The 17,838-nt window shown below is 35.7% G+C and overlaps 2 protein-coding genes across 2 annotated transcripts; one reads left to right on the plus strand and one right to left on the minus strand.

Annotated features, from left to right (window-relative positions):
• Window positions 1-4,157: 4,157 nt before the first annotated feature.
• LBD19 (LOB domain-containing protein 19) lies at window positions 4,158-6,907 on the minus strand. Its single transcript, XM_008234453.2, is given in 3 exon segments — window positions 4,158-4,526; window positions 4,529-4,660; window positions 6,465-6,907. Coding segments are annotated over 3 exon segments (684 nt in total). The 5' UTR covers window positions 6,786-6,907; the 3' UTR covers window positions 4,158-4,295.
• Window positions 6,908-14,385: 7,478 nt separating this feature from the next.
• Window positions 14,386-17,837, plus strand: LBD18 (LOB domain-containing protein 18). The gene is made up of 2 exons (XM_008234454.3): window positions 14,386-15,253; window positions 17,247-17,837. The coding sequence occupies exons 1-2, from the start codon at window positions 14,903-14,905 to the stop codon at window positions 17,664-17,666; spliced, it is 771 nt and encodes a 256-aa protein (XP_008232676.1). The 5' UTR covers window positions 14,386-14,902; the 3' UTR covers window positions 17,667-17,837.
• The last annotated feature ends 1 nt before the right edge of the window (window position 17,838 follows it).

Below are 17,838 nucleotides of genomic sequence, written 5' to 3' on the forward strand. Positions count from 1 at the left end.
GGTGATTTCATTTGCTACTAGAAATTTTGCCACAATTTGAGTGGACTGGTCTGGACTGGACTGGACTTGGACTATGCTTCCATCATTGTCCTTTCTATAAATATTTATTTATTTGGTCAACAACGGTTTTCTTGAAGGAACTTTGAATACCTTGTTTTTAGCAAAATTTTCAGTGAGCAGGTTAAAGAAAGGTGGAAGTTAAGTTACTAATGGTAATTAAATATTAGGGTGCACATGGGATGAGCTCTACAACTTCATGCGTTTTGAAATATATCTCTGTTTGTGTATAGATTTGGGCCACCACATATGCAAACATGCTAAAGGTTGTAACGGTTGAACAGAGCTCTGCAAAACCTTTTCATTTTGGTAGTCTATTTTGTATAGGGCATTGACAGTCAAGGTAGAACCTGCTTTTATGCGTAACTTTTGCTAGTTCAGTCGTCCACTCGTGCGTTTCAAATTTGTCTGCCGATGAAGCAGTTTAAGCGTGTGTGTCAAATCTGGCTGTTGATGAAGCGGTTTATTTGCGTATGTCAAATCTGACTGTGATGGATTGTGAACGCTAAAAGCATCTTGAGAATCATATCAACATTTTTATTATTTAAAGATCAGCATAGATTAATATTGGGTTAGAATCTAGTTGCTGTCTTGTCATCGACGAAGACAGCTGGTTTTGATGGTTTTGGCCCTTTTTGGGGTTTTTCTGACGATGACTTTGAGTTGATGGTGCCAACATTTTATTTAGTCTTGGATGCAGGATTAAGCGTGTGATGTTTATACATGGTGGCTTTGACTTCAAAGCAGGTTGAATTCTAGTTGGTTCACCCCATAGGGATGAAGAGATATATGCGAAGGTAAATTCCTGTTTCTGTGGATTTGATAATCTGATTCGATCATCATAGTCAACATTTGAGGTTTGCCTCACTTTTAATGGCTGAGTAAGTAAGAGGATTTCAATTTTTTAGTCATCAATAAACCTCATATTTTTATTTATCATTTCGTTTACAACATAACCCAAAACTCAACAATCCATATAACAAAACCCAAAACCAAGTCCATAGATTCTATCCATCCCAATATAAACCCAAAACTAAGTCAATGAATTCTATTCATCCCAATACATAACCCTTTGAAGCATTTGGAGCAGCTTCTTGACTCATAGCTTGCTCGTAGCTTGACTCGTAAGCAAGTACGAAGAAACTCGAAGGGAGAATCAAAACATATGTTTCTCTTGAGAGTCATAAAGACCTACTGAGATCCAAAGTTTGGTGAAACACGGTCCTGAAACCAGCTACAACTTCTTGCAATGCTTCACCAAAGCTTTCCACCACTTTCTTTGGTTTCATATTTTGCCAATTCTGAAGTGGTAGCATGTAGCATGTTCTCAAGAAACCAGAAGAAACCCAGTTCACAGGGACCAATTTGCGGCTAACATGTGTGCCAGCTAAATCAATCCCCATGGATGTGATTCCTTCTGCTTATGGTTCTGTTCTCCCTATTCTGGTGAATCACTAATTCGATATTGTCAAGTCCATGCTAGACTCTACAGTTCTAGCATCATCTTCCCCTTCATCTTCGCCTTCATCATTTTCCCCTTCATCTTCGCCTTCAGACCGCTGATGAAATACATTCACCATCATCTCTCTATCTCTCTTACAGAGGAACCCAAATATTTAATCAGAAATGAATTAGAACTGGAGATGGCGGAATGCTTGATGCTTAGGTTATTTTTATAGTTGAGCTGCAGGGTTCTAGCAGGGTTATTTTGAAAATAAAAAGGGTTGTTCTGTAATTTTCTGGCCAGAGAAAATACTAGGTGCTGTTTGTTGGCAAATGCATGCATGATCCCGGAATTATCTTGCTTTCTTTTTTGGTCGGTTATTACCTGCCTACAAACCTCAAATTAATATTTTACTTTAATCTAATTTAAACTACGAGAAAGAGGATTCAAACTCCAGTGCAGACTGAGAAACGCATTTTCTCTAACTAACTTGACTAAACCCATGTCTGCAATTTCATATCCAACTTTAGATATTGTATCTAGTCATCTCAAGTTGAAGTGAAACACTTTGTATCTAAAAATTTTGTCATTCCTCCAATCATTTTTGGGGAATTCATATTCATACTCTTATGTTATTTTATCCAAATGAGTGTCGAAATTTTAACAACAATTAATATCATATCCGGACATAGATTATCTAGTCATCCCAAATTCAACTGAAATACATTGTTTCTCATATTTTTAGTATTCTCCAAAAAGGTAAAGCTTATTTTGGAAATTCAAATCTATGAGTTTTTAACAGCAACTAATTTCATATCCAACTTTTTACCTTATTTTGGAAATTCAAATATGAGTTTTTAAGAGCAATTCATTTCATATACAACTTAGATATATTGTATCTAGTCATTCCAATTTCAATTTATATACATTGTATATCTAATATTTTATGATTCTTCCAATTAATTTAAAGCTTATTTTAAATTTAAATCTAAGAGTTTTTAACATCAATTAATTTCATATCCAACTTAGATATATTGTATCTAGTCATTCCAAATTCAACTTATATACATTGTATATCTAAAAAATTTATGACTCTTCCAATTAATTTAAAGCTTATTTTGGAAATTCAAATATATGAGTTTTTAACATCAATTAATTTCATATCTAACTTAGATATATTGTATCTAGTCATTCCAAATTCAACTTAAATACATTGTTCACTCATACCACCGAAATTGGTAACATCACGTAGTAGTGTGACGATTACATCTTAGAATTTCTCCATTCAGATTTACTGACACCTCATACTTTCCCTCAATTAATTTCATATCTAACATAAACAGACTATACTTCTCATTTGGAACTGTTTTTCTAGGAAGAACTTATGCTTTTAAGCGCTTCTAGCAAAAGTGCTTCTATTATAAATATGTTGAAATTTTCATAAGAAATCGAAGTACTTCCTGGAAAAGCACTTAGGAGTGCTTCTATGACCTAAAAAAATTTCTAAACTTTCCCATCTCCCAAACATATAATATATCTAGTCGCTCAAAATTCAATCCAATAAATTATATCTAACATATTTATGTTTCTTCCTAATCCCCTGACCTTGGTCTCATGCTTTGGTTGTACAAGACAAGTTGTTACTCTCCTCAATATATTATCGCCTCTATTTTCATTTATTTTTTAAAATTCCATCTAAATGGATATTAGAATTTTCACAACCGTAAAGAAGTGATCACCGGGCCCAGGTCTAAACTTAATTTATGGGCTCTCAAATTACACAACCCACGAGCTATCAATAGCTTATTTCTATTTTCTTAATTCCATTATTTTTGTAAATAATTAGGGTACAGTTAATTAGAGCAATTTATTGATTTAATTTATTATTATTATAACTATTAAATAAATAAATAATAAAAAGATATATACTTTTGTCATGGATCCCCTCCCTCCCCGAAAACATGGGCTTCGGCAAACTACTGTCCTCGTTTCATATGGGCTATTGGCTCTATGTCTCATACATTATGTCCCTGGATTATAGATTAAGATGATTAATTAGATGAAAACCATATTTAAATATGCAAATATAATTCTTTAGCTCCATGGCATTGTTTTTTTATAGGTGGCTATGGGTGCAATGGTGGGTTCCAATTCTTTGTGCTTGAGTGGGCCTAATAAGTATTTATTTTTAATTTTTATTGAGAATGGGCCTAATAAGTATACTTCTTTGGAGATATATAAAGTCGGGCCTAGTTATTGAGCCCCTCTCATGTTTTTGGATTAAAGAGGGACTATGTTGAATGATTACAATGAGAGGTTCAATCTAACAGTCCAATAATAGCTCTGCACGGAATCGACTATTTAGGACCCCCTCATTTTACCCTTCATGCTTTTCCTTTACAATTTTTTTCTAGCTACTTTGTAATGAAATTTCAGTTTAAACACCCAAAAAAAAAAAAAAACAATAGATAAGAAGTTGATTTTTTTTATAAAAAAAATCAAGAAATTTAACATATTATGTTGTTAGATTCATTTGAGTTATGATATTCAAATATGAATTTAGATGAGTGACAAAAAAAAATTACATGTAGCACAAATCACGATGAAATCGATTACCAAAAACCATGCGGGGTTTGTTTGTTCCAAGAAAGCTATAGAACAAGCAATGTGGGCCGGCATTTTTCAATCTAAAAAAGGTACAATTTTGATTAACTTGAGAAGCAACAAAATCTTTGCTTGCAAAAGCCATAACGTACGGCAAGAAAATTAATCAGATGTGACCAGTTGACAAGAGTTAGAAGTTTTGATGAGAAGTCGAAGGCTTGTTCAACCTCACTCCTGGCAAGTATCGGCACACGAACTCTCGAGCCAATGCCTGAAGATCTTCCCCATCAATAAGTTCTTGATCCAATGAGTTGAAAAGGCTTGTCATTTCTGCTGTGTGTGGCACTGTTTGTAGAGGATCAAAATGCGTCAAGTTGGAAGTTGGCACAAACTCTGAGCATGGCGATGATGTCACATTGATATGGGACGGGAATAGTGAAGGCTTCTGGGTGGAGGAGGGCATTCGAGTTGAGGCAGCGGAGTTGGAGGCGGCGCTCGCTGCAAGGTTGCAAGGCGGGCCTGGACATAGGCTAACTCTGCCTGCAAATTCACTACCTGCAAACGATAAGATGGATTTAATTCACTTGTTCTTCTTTCTTGTTGGTAAATATTGATGTAGTCAAAGTGTTATAAGGTGAAAATATTAATTAATATTTAATTTAATTTCCGTTCAAGAGACACAACTAGGTCAAATTGCAAAGGTTGACATGTATATACGTGGACTAGTTTGATATATATCCTCTATCTTAATCAGCAAAAGCATATGCATTTGGAGCAACACTTTCATATAGTCAACCTACCTAACAGAGGCTTATCTTATGGAATTCTACCGAACTCAAAAGCTAAATATCTTTCCAATCTTATGGCTTTGACGTGTGGGAAATGTGATCATATATATTCTAGAACATTTTGTGTATGCACCATATATACCATCTAATTAATAATTTTACACATGATGAATAAGATTTTAGTACCATAAAGGCAAACGGTTGTCATCAAATAAAGCAAAAGATTATATATATCTACAGTTATTTTCCTATACGGATATCTGCATGTTATTACTGTGCAGACATCATTGTAAACAAAGAGAAAAACTGGAAGTAGCAGTAGAAAATACATGGTGTTGATAAATATATATCTACATCAAGCCATTCCTTGTGATTAAAGGAAGAAGGTTTGGTATATTTCAAAACCCACAAAGTGTAGGGCCCAAAATTTATCATCCATGCAAGAGAAACAATAATAATCATATCTATAGGTGGTATTAATGCAAAGAGATTAATCTATGTTTTCTTCGGGATACCAATAATATGAGAATGCATGGTTAAGAAAGTCAAAACCAGGTGTATTAAATATTTCTCGAATTACTAAATATGCTTGCTTGGTAGCTCCGGCAAGCAACAAGAACCCCCAAAGTCATCCACCCAATACACCACAGCCGCCACCCATCTCTCTCTCTCTCTCTCTCTCTCTCTCTCTCTCTCTCTCTCATATGAGAAAAATAAGAAGGTGGAACGAAAGCTTTAGCATAATTTTCACAAACTTCAAATTTGTATTGGAAAAGAAAGACCAAGTAATTTTGACAGATCGAACCCTCCCATCTAGCTCTAATAATTTGCAAGTGATTAGACCCAGAAACCAAGAAAATCAGGCGCACTTTTGCTAGCATGGACTACATATGTATCACCAAAAAAATTGCAACAAAGACTTTAAAACTTGTGGAACACGCAGTCTTGATCTAATCCTACAAATCGTAAACCTTGAAAAACGTCTAGGATTACATGTACAGTGATACTTGTCAAAGAAATGACAGGTAGATGGAAACCCACCAGGCGCATGTTAGTACAAATATTCACCACTACCATGAATTCGACAGTGGCTTGCAATTGTCAATTTGCAACTAATTGAAAAAAGGGTACTAAAGCTATAGGTACTACCACGCTTACATTTGAGACACGAGATTTGTTATTTGTACAATATTTGCTAATCACTTTTAAGATTTTTTCTCTAATAAAAATTGGTTCGTCCCATGGGAGTTAAGCTAGAGAGGCGATTAGTAAATGTGCTCCAAATAACAGCAAATTCTTACCTGAATGAGTGGCTAGAATCTAAAGTAGAGTGTCAATAATATCACTGGCTATGAAGAGATCAAGCAAACAATTTCATCTCAAGAAAGTGAGAATTGAGCTCTAACCAAACTTTCTCAGAAAAAAACTCGAGACCCACATGAGACCCATGCTCAAGATTCCACACAATTAATTAATCTCATAAAATGGTCAACAAATTTGAGCTTAGAAGGTCAAGGAAATTAATGAAACATTAATCAATTAATTAAGATTTGAGGAGCTGATGATTTGACCTGCTGTTGGAGGGTGAAAATGTGAGAAACGCAGCCATAGACAGGGTCTCTAACCCTAGCAAGAGCCTCATAGCAGAGGGTGACGACAGCATCGAGCCTCTTGTGGGGTGGTACGCGCAGGAGAAGCTTGGAGGCATTGCTTGCACCAAACACTTTGTGCACCGCAGCAAAGTGAGCCGTGCCTTGCTCTGAGTCGAAGTAGGGAGCAAATATGCACCCTTTTATGCATTTTCTCCTCAGAAACTTGCAGGCACCACAAGGCCCTCCACCTCCTCCTCCTCCTCCATTGTTGTTGCTTCCATTTGTTGATGATCCACTCATCTCTCTCTCTCTCTAGAGCTAGATATTAGCTTCTTCTTCTTCTTCTTCTTCTTCTTTTCAGGCAGTTTAACTAGTTGTTGTGGGGTCTGAGAGAAAGCTTAGTATATATAAAGGAGGATGATAGAGGGAGCGAGAGAGAGAGGTTGGGTTGGATTATTGTTATATGTTTTTATATTTATTTTATTGATGATAAATTGTGCAAGCTTTGGTGGTGGCTGGTGGGTCACTAGAAGGGACTGGTTGTTCCATTTTTATTTCCATCAGTTAAATTTTCTCTTTTGCTATGCAGACAAGTAAAAAAAACAAACACCACTGTCACTTCAATTTTGTAAGTTATCGTAATTAGATATGCGAATACAAAATATATCAGAAATGTTCAAATACATATACTATGTGTACGGCACAAACCACTCTTTTGGGCCCACTCTATAATCTACATTTCATGATATGAATCATTTATTTTTTAAGACATGTATCGCATAACAAAAAAATTCGGCCAATGAGTAGTCATGTAATTGTAATCGAATAAAAAAAATCAAGTAATTAGTCGATTTCTTATTTCAATAATTTTTTATTTTATAAGGATGATCTTTGAATAACATTATTCAGACCAGACCTACAACATGACACATCACAATTCGATTCGTTTATTAACATTATTTATTAACCAGCATGACTTGAATAGTCTAGGATACGTGATGTAATTAGTATAAATATTCCCTATACAACATGAATTATGTATATATATATATATGTTGATATTACTACTAGGCTCCCATTTTTTCAAACTTGGCTTAAATGACTTGCAATCGGACATACTTCAGCCCTAAATTTAAGTAATACTACGAATAAGACAAGCTTTTATTCAATTCATAGTGGCATATATACAATTCTCTCCCGTTTATTTTAATGTGTCAGAGAGAGAGAGGGAGAGAGAGGTTGATATGTGGCTCAAACTTTAAAATCACGTCAAAACAGAAAAGAAGTGGAGTAGTTTGCGTTAAGCAAACAAAAACATGCGGTTATCAGGTATCAGCTTAGCTACTTGCATAAGTTTCTATACATTCATTCAGATATATGGTGCGCAGGCCTCTAGCGTTCACCTCATCAAATGTATTGCTAGTCTAGCTCTACACCTAAATATTCTTGTGAAATATTTGGTAATTGCAAATAAGTTTATTGTGATTGGAAATATCAAGCTAATGACAACCATGGTATGGTATTCCAGTGGTAAATATTTCAAGACATAACCCAACGGTGATCTGGTAGGGTATACAGATATAGGGTGAGATGTAAACTCGAACTTACTTTATCGGCACAAAACACTTCCTTTCCATGATTCGTGTGTTTGTTTTGTGTGTGGACATCTGTCTCGATTTAATTTATTTATCGTGAACTTGTCTTTTGATTAAAAGAGGATATGAGATTCGAACTTGAAATCTCTTTCAACATCAGGAAGCGAAGTCTCGTGAAACTAAGAGCTAATTCCTTATCCTGATGTCTTTTGTCCAATAGAAAAGTTATAATAAGCACTTCTCAAATTATAGCAACGAAATTATGTTATAATAAGAACTTCTCAACTTACAAGAAACAATGATTAATTATTTGGGCTGGGTTATAACCCACTCACAGTATTGCATTCCAAGCCCACGCACAACCAATTGCATTCAACCAATCCACCCAAATTTGAACTGATTCCAATCCACTTTTCAGCTTATAATTTTTCTTTTAGGGAGGGTGGTCAATTTTCAGCTTATAAACCTACCCGTAATGCCACATGACTCATACATTTTCATGAATAACTAAGAAATTGGTATGGTTTAGTTCATTTGAAAACGCTAGCTTATACTTTGATTGTCTTTTATTAAAATAAAAAATTACACTAGCATCAGTCGCGCATGAACACGTGAGATTTACAGATTTACAAATTCACAATGAAGCACACAATCATTAACAATTGTACCAACGCCACGCACTCAAATACAACTGATGCTAACGTAACCCCGAGGTTAAGAGACTAGTTTGTGCAGTTATGTCCCATGTTGAAGTGATGGAATTAGAAGAGTGTGGTAAAAGTGAAATTCATTTATGGTGACGTGGACAGGTAGACCGTACAGGCAGAAGCGCAGGCTAGTGAGCGATTCAGTGAAATTAGTCAATCCGTCGTTTTAGTCATCAGCCAAGCCATAACACTCACACACACTGAGTCACTGACTGACTGTCATGGGTTTATTTTTTCCAGCACAGAAAACCATGCGAGGTTGAAAAAAAAATAGTTGATGTAAGCAATCAATTAGCAAACCACACACCCATACATCGTATCATGGCACGTGCAACTTTCTTTTTATCACCTCTGGGACCCACTGCCACTTGTCATCTTCTCATCCGTCCTCCCTCTCCTACACGAACACCCTTCCCCTATCTCCAAACAGCAACTCAGGTCAATCAGTGTACTGTGCAATTTACACATACTGTCCCTTAAAAACCTAACAGGAGCAAATATATGAGCTCAGTTATTATCCTGCGTGCATAATGAATGTTCTTGGTTTCTAATTTAGACTTGGTTGAATTTATATATTTATTTGAACAAAATTGCAAACACATATAGCTCTTGTTCAAACTTAGGTCACTTTATGTCACATTAAAGCAAGGCGATCGAGGTGAGGTAGGATATTATATATCATGTTTCAGTCCCTTAGCTCCCCTTATTTGGAAAGTCACTTTCTCGGACTTTCTTTTTTTTGGTCCGAGGATATATACACGTTGTTACGTGCATGTTTTTCTTGTTAAAGTTATTTATCGATAACTGGCTTTGTATTTACTTTTATAAATCAAACTTTAATAGTAGGTTAACCGATAATTAGGTGTTGTCGTGATTGATATCGTCATAAATCTAATTTAAGTAATTTACTGCCTCATGCTATATATCTTGACTGCTATAACATTTAGTAAGCTCATTTTGATTGATAATTTACACTTCAATGTGAGTGCAGTCTTCGAAGTGAAGTTTTCTAAAATTTAGGTCTGACATATACTGAAAGGGACATACCTCTATGTGATGATTTGCAGGAAAATCGATTTTAGATGGAAACCAATGATTTTTGGTCTACTTTATATATTTTGCAAAGACAAGCTTTAAATGAATAGTTAAAAATTTAATGGAGATGATCGTATCATGACTACTAAATAATGGTAAGGGACAACAAGGTCTAGTTTAGTGGAAAAAAATCTTGATTTGCAAACAAATATTCTCATGTTCGAACCCTCATGGCACCGTAGTGTGTATAAAAACCCCTTTCTTTTCTTGTAGTTTAGACTATTACTTTTATTTTAAAAAATATATTAACAAGGGAAAATATTTGCACAGTAAGGAGAATTAAGGCGATATATGACAACTTAATAAGTTGCTACCATAGCAATGATAAAATTAGATGATCAAACTTAAAACTAATCGAAAAAGAGGTTCGAAATATTTTAAACACTAGAAATGCAAGATTTCATTTTCCAAATGTGGGAGAAACTCTCAACATGCACATGATCGATATGTATATATATTAATTAATCTCGTTATATGCATTATTTTATAATCCACAAAATCCGGGCTGGATTATAGAGCAAACCAACAAAAGATTATTAGGGCAAGGACAATTGAACCATTAAGAAAATAATTAAATCCGTAGGGTATGTGACTGGTGTATGAAAATCCCTTATGGAACTTATATAAATTTCACACGGAATGACTAGGACAGTTGTGAAGAAGGAAATTTTTTATTTTAAATTTAGAATATCTGTTCCCTAGAACTTGTATAAGTCTATAGTCAAAGGAGACCTATAGCCGCACAAGCCTAGCCTATAAATTTCTACATTACCTAAAATAAGTTTAAGATATGCAAAGGACCCACTGTGTAGTAGTTCGGAAAAATTGTTTTTCGAAAAAAGCTTTGGTTTTGAGTCTAGTATATGTGTAGTGTGTGTGAGTTTAGTAATTGCTTTCCGGAAGAGAATGCAACAAGGAAAATCCTTTTCAACGTCTCTACAACTGTATTACATTAGCATAATACATCATCATTAGTGCTGAATAGTAATTAATTAGCAGATTAGTCAACAATATTACAGATGGATCCAATTGTAGTTTGACTAACATGCAACTCTAAAACCCTGATTAATAATAATAGTTCCATGATTAGCCTGGTCCAAAAATCTTTTCTTTGACTAGTTTTAATTCTCCCTTTTGCGCTTCCATTGATTAAATATAATTACTCTTAGGCTTTCAATTAGCAGCTAAGTTGCCGCATGTTGGGGTGACATGCTGCAATTTAAAACACATTTCTTCCTACTTTAAAGTGGCAAAGCCAAGCCAGTGCTAATTAATCATAAATATTTTGTACATTTTTAAGATTTTGAGGGTTTTGACCGCACGGGTGGGGGACTCGTGGGGCACCATTGCTGCTATCAAAAGTTTAGGTGAGCCTCATTGCAAGACACTAGTTAAACATTGAGGGACAGTCTTGAGCAATTATTCAAAGACTTTTTTTCAAATGTACATTCTAGAAACGTTTTGGCAGTACAAGTGATCCCTTTTCAAATAATCTTTTATTTGCCTGAGCTTCCTTCATGATCAAAGCAAAATAACGATATTTAACTTGTTTAATTTATGAACGTGGATGTTCAAGCACGAATCTACGTGTATGAATAACTTATAACGAGTCAGCATACTCACAACGAGCTATATGATCGCAATTGTCCAATTATTTAATTTTTTTAAAGAGCGTTCTAGTTGCGACTATTGAATTGATATCGTAATGATGTTGATTAAGTTACTCAAAAGATCAATAGTTATAATGATGGTATATCAGTGAAATACAAGTTTGGTGCTTAAGGCACGTAAAATAACACTACAAATTGCAGCACATATATATATATATACACACACAGATATCCACAATGTCTTCAACGTAATTCCTGTGCACTCCCACAATCCATCAAATAATTATAATTATAAAAAAAAGATAGAGGACGCGGGAGATGTACTCTCTCTATCTGTGTGCCACTGTGACAACGTAAGCCAGTGATCATCAACAACCGTAGGACCACCTTAAAATCAGGACACGTGTCGAACATCAGATGGCACTCATGGAACTTTCTTCCTCTTCACAGTCACAGGACATGGATTGGACAGGAGCAGCAGCTCGGCGATGCGCCGTTACGAACTGTTGCAGATACAATCACATTCAATTTTTATATTATTTTTTATACGCGGAAATATATTTATTTATTTATTTGTTTATTTTACAGATGTTAAAATCCAAGTTGTCTTTAAAATAAAAATTAAATTGGGACGTTACTTTCTTTGCAAGTGAAGAACGTGTGGATCCCACTTTGAATATGAGGTCATCTTCTTACTTGACCGTTACTTTCGCGGTCACCCCCTGCCCACGTGGCACCCAGAGTTCGGCTGGCTCTTGCTGGGTCTTTTTGAGCACCGAACTTGCGGCTTTGACCTTTGATAGCCTCGCTTACTGTGTTAATAGGTTAATATAATTTGCATGGAATGGGAGTTATGTAGAACTGATCAATGATCAAATGGTTAAAAACAGTTACCTTTGTACTCGAGGTCTTGTATTTAATTCTTCTCTTATAAAATCATTTATGTAAAATAAAAAAAATTCTGCGTCGAATGTCCACCTAGTATTTATTTGTAAAAGTATATAGCTTTTGCTCATTTATCTCCTTTTTTTATCCTCTAATTAATTTTTGGTTCTAATCTTGCATTTAGTTATGTACGAAGTTAGGTCATTTTGAGGTCAAGGTTTAAGTGTTATAAACTTAGGTTATATTTGGTGGGTGAGACTGAATTGGACTATTTCAATTAAAATGAAAAACATCATGATAGTTGTTTAGTGCACTGAGACTGGACATTAAAATGAATATGATTAACATATTGTGTCTCATCTAGAGGATGAGACTCATAAGGACTGACTTGGATTCAATTCCAATTCAATACAAGTCGGGCCGCCAAACGCGACTAAAGGTTTAGTAATTAGAATTTATACATGGATAGTTATGGTCAGTTTTAGATGATGTGGATTTAGACGTAGGGCTTGACTCCTTACACGTAAGGAGCCACCAATAACAGTCTCACACATAATTTGAGCTGAAACAATGAGTGAAAGAGTAATTGACGAAAGAATGAACTAATTTTCAAGCATAAAAAAATTTCCAAAACGAAAGGTCACGTATGATGACAAACTGTTTTTTTTCCTGTGTGCGGTCTGTCAGTTATACAAGAACGTGGAGCTCACCATACAAAATTTAGGCCCCACATCACGTTTTATGGGCGTCTAGTCTGCACACATGGAATAACTTTTTGGTGCTTAAGAAGGATTTTATTCGCAAGTCTTTGGATAAGATTATATCTTTCTTCTTCCTAAGGTGATCGGCTTGTTTTTGGGTATAATTTTTTACTTCTTTCTTGACAAACGATAAGATTTGATCCTACCTAAGACCTCAATGGAAGTCTAATAATGAGGACTTTGAACTTGACCTAATGATGACGGTAAAAGATGGAAAAATAGAAGATATAAGGCATATATGGATTAGATGAGTTAGTAGTGCGCTCACCTCTTTGCACCGAATTCAATAGTTTAAAATAACAATTTATTAGAAGAAGAAAAAAACAACAAATTATTGATGCTGTTGTTATCGTTCACATTGGCATCAACCCTAAAATAATCATCATCATTCATCACTCATCAACCATTTTAGTTTCGTAAGCATCCTCGTGCCATTTTCTTTTCTTCCATTTGGAGAATAATGATTTTTATTAGCTAAGCTAGTTAGCTCGAATAATTTACTTGAATATATAATATATTATATGGGTTTCTATTTATGGTTGATTGCTTTCTATATATGGCGTATAAATACGATTAAATTTGATCATACACATTAACCAGTTCACTCACTCAATTGTCATCAGTGACACATACCACTACTTCAATTCCCAGCTTTCACAATTATATCATTGCTATTAGCTTCTCTCTCTCTCTCTCTCTCTCTCTCTCTCTCACACACACACACACACAAATGATCGTATTTGGTTTTATGTATATCTCTACAGGGTTAGGGCGTATACACCTTGGTTTATAATAAGTTAAAATGCGAGCAATCATTAGCAAATTAACCAGCCAGTGGTAATTAGTAAAAACAGATAAAGTAAATTACACTAGCTAGAAGCAATAATAAAAATACAAATTTATAAATAAACCCTAATAAAAAACCATCATTTATGTCTCACTTTCAAACCCAGGCTTCTTTTTGGCTTTTCATATAGAAAAGGAAAACAAATGAGTCATTTTCAACTTTGAGAGAGAGAGAGAGAGAGATGGCGTCTTTTGCCCTCCACGCAGCTTAAAACACGCAGACTGGCAAATATAGGCAGTCCCCTCGACACGTTTCGACCTTCCAAAATCCCATTCTTTTTGTTCCATCCCCAACAAACCAACCCAACCCACCCCCATTATATATATATTTCACATACATATATACTCACCCTACATCTACACACACTATCAAAAAAAAAAAAAAACCCTATATATATATTGCATATATGGCTTGGCTAGCTAAAGAGAGAGAAGTAGAAGCATGAGTTTTGCTAGATAATATTCAGGAGACCAAGGAAGGAAGGAAGGAAGAGAGAAATGAAATGAAAAAAGAAAGAAAGCTAGGGCTTTATCGTATGTTTGCTTCACGCAAACAGCTAAATGTGGGTATAAGCCTTTGCTTTCTCGCGTGGCTTTAAAGTCTCCTTTCTTTCAATCTCATCAGCTACAAGCGTTTTTTTATCACCCCACATCCCTTCTCTCTCTCTCTCTCTCTCTCTCTCTCTCTCTCTCTCTAAATAACAACAAAAATAAAACCACACCCCCCTCCCCACCAAACCCCAAGATCTCCTCCTCCTCCTTTTCACTTCACAAACATTAATGGCACCACATCTCATCATCATCATCATGACCCCCTAAAACCCCAGACAATCTTCAACCTAAATCAAAACAAGGAAATCATATCCACCAATTTAATTAAATCACCATCAAGACCTCAAAATCAAGGCCATCGTCATAATGAATGCAACAAACCCTAGTGGCTCCGGGGGAGGCGGTGGTGGCGGCGGCGGAGGAAGTAGTAGCAGCGGCGGAGGAGGAGGAGGCGGCCCATGTGGCGCGTGCAAGTTTTTGAGGAGGAAGTGCGTGCTGGGTTGCATATTTGCACCCTACTTCGACTCGGAGCAAGGCGCTGCTCATTTTGCGGCGGTGCACAAGGTGTTCGGAGCCAGCAATGTCTCCAAGCTTCTTCTTCACATCCCGGTCCACAAGCGGCTCGACGCTGTCGTCACCATATGCTACGAGGCTCAAGCCCGGCTTAGAGATCCGGTCTACGGCTGCGTTGCTCACATATTTGCTCTTCAACAACAGGTGTGTGTGTGTGTGTGTGTGAGTGTCCATGATTAATTAACTTAAAAGAACCAATAATTTATTTTTTCTTTTTGGGTAAATTAGTTTAAATACCCCTTTCTAATTGAATCCAAAACCCTTTCCTTTTTCTTGTGGGTAGCCATAGGCCAATGATTTCCATAAACTCCAAGTCGCATTGACCCAAAAGAGTTCTTCAATGTAGGGCAAACCACGAGCTTATTATTTTGGGTAGGGCGGGCCTATGGGATTTGTTGGTGCGGTTTTTAACCAGGAAAAGAATAAAAGGTATAGGAACATTCATTCACATGGTGGTGGGAAGAAACAAGTACTGAAATCTAGAGGCCCTTTTGATTAAGAAATCATGTGGTCGGCGGTTACTATATATGCAAATGGTTGCTGTGCAATTTGTGCTTGTTTGGTGCTGGTATTAAGGAAAATGGTCGGTTTGCTGTTTCTTCAATAATCTTTTTTATTAATTAGGGATGACGATAAGACTCATTTTCCTTTGTCTACGTAATTCCTGGGAAAAGTGGAGAGAGTTTTAGTTTCTTTTCCTTTTTTGTTTTTGTTTTGGTTCCATCTTATTTTCAGAAATTGGTTTCCTTATTTTCCAGCTGCACATCACCAAAAATAGAATTAAAAGTACAGATGAACATTTATAATAATAATTATTCTTCAAAGGTAGATCTAGTACTCTCTCACTGATGATGGCCAACTTTTTGCGAGTGTAGAAGTGAAAATGTAGATTTTTTAATTAAAAGTGAATAAAAATCCTTTTATCATATATACAAAAAAATAGTTATATCACTTTATAAATATTAAAAAAAAAAAAATTAGCTACATTAATTACTTTCTCTCTCTCTCTCTCGCCGGAACTCATTATTTCACTTGTTTTTACTAGCTACATTTATTTCAATCGTATCTTTCTCTCACATAAAAGTCATATATGAAAAGTGAGCGTCACTCATTTTTAAGAGACGTGATAATAAATACGAGAGATTTTCTCTAGAGTGCATGAGACACGTATGTGAATACCCTTTAGACCTATGGAGGACTCGAAAGAAGCATCCCATGCTTTAATGTGTTATATATATGTTGAACTAACTTTGTTATTAGATCTTTTTATTTTGAAAAATTAGTAGATTTAAGTTACACTACTTATAGTATTGGCTTTATGGTGAGTGAACTGATATGAGAAAAATTAATTAGGTAATTATTTGGAAATGTGAGAGAGGTTACAAAATTTCATTCTAGAGTAGAGTCCACGGTTTGAAGCTCCAGTCAAAAGTTAAAACTAGTTTATCCTTATTACCACATGGATGATACTACATCCAAATTCAACAGGCTTCGCCAACCCCAAGAACAAATATATGTGCAGAAGAAACTTTGTTCATTCTTCTTCCCTTGCCGTGAGAGAATCCTTTCTTTGTTCGCAATCCCATGTTCTGATACACATAGTTCAAGCACCCTTTAAGTATAAACAAAGACGAGAAGCCTTAAATTTGTCTCAAACCAAACCCCTATATTATTATACATTATCAATTTGATCAATCTTACTCTCTCTCTCTCTCTCTCTCTCTCTCTCTCTATATATATATATATATATAATCTCATATTTAACTCATGTCATTTTCCTAATTCTTTCTCCAGCTAAGAAACCTTATTATGCAAACTTCATCTAGTCCTTTTGTTACTGGAAAAATACTCAAAACAGACACTAAAAAAAATGTAAAATCGGTTTATTTTTATATTCAATCTAAGTTATTTTAGATTAGTTTGGATAATTAGCTAGGTTGAGTGGGATTTCTGTTCCTTATTTTAATTTTTTGTTCACTTATTTGCATTATTTATATAAAAATAGTAGTGTTTTGGACAAAAGTAAGTACAATATGAACAAAATCTAGAGTTTGAGAATTTATTAAGATGATAAGTACCCTCTTCTCTTTTTCTTGTTGGGGTTTACTGTTTATATATATAATGCACATACATACAGGTGGTGAGTCTACAAGCCGAGCTCTCATACTTACAAGCCCACTTAGCAACATTGGAGCTTCCATCGCCACCTCCACCCCCTCCTCCACCATCAATCATAACTCCACCTCCACTCTCCATCTCAGACCTTCCATTGGCTGCCTCCTCCATGCCTGCCACATACGACTTGTCCTCACTTTTTGAACCCATGGTTATCCAACAACCTTGGGTCGTGCAACACCGGGCGCTGCATGATCCACGAAACCATCAGTTCGGAGGAGGCAGTAGCGGTTCGGGTTCATCAACTGGAGGTGGTGGCGGCGGTGGTGGCGGTGATCTTCAATCTTTGGCTCGGGAACTCCTTCACAGGCATGGCCAATCTCTATCACCTGGGTCTTTGCCGTGCTCTGAGGCATCACCATCTCAATCTCCCTCCAAATGAGAGTTTGAGACTTAGCTGATGATCAATTGATTTACCAGTACTTGCCTGATGAAATGCATGTTGATTATATGTGATATATATATACTAGCAAGGGAGAGCATAGTATTAGGGTTGTTTCAATGGGCAAGTAATTTGAATGACTGATCTATATATCAATATTTTTTTATTTAAC

Source organism: Prunus mume, linkage group LG5, assembly GCF_029339155.1.
Source record: "Prunus mume cultivar Tortuosa linkage group LG5, ASM2933915v1, whole genome shotgun sequence".
NCBI lineage: Eukaryota > Viridiplantae > Streptophyta > Magnoliopsida > Rosales > Rosaceae > Prunus > Prunus mume.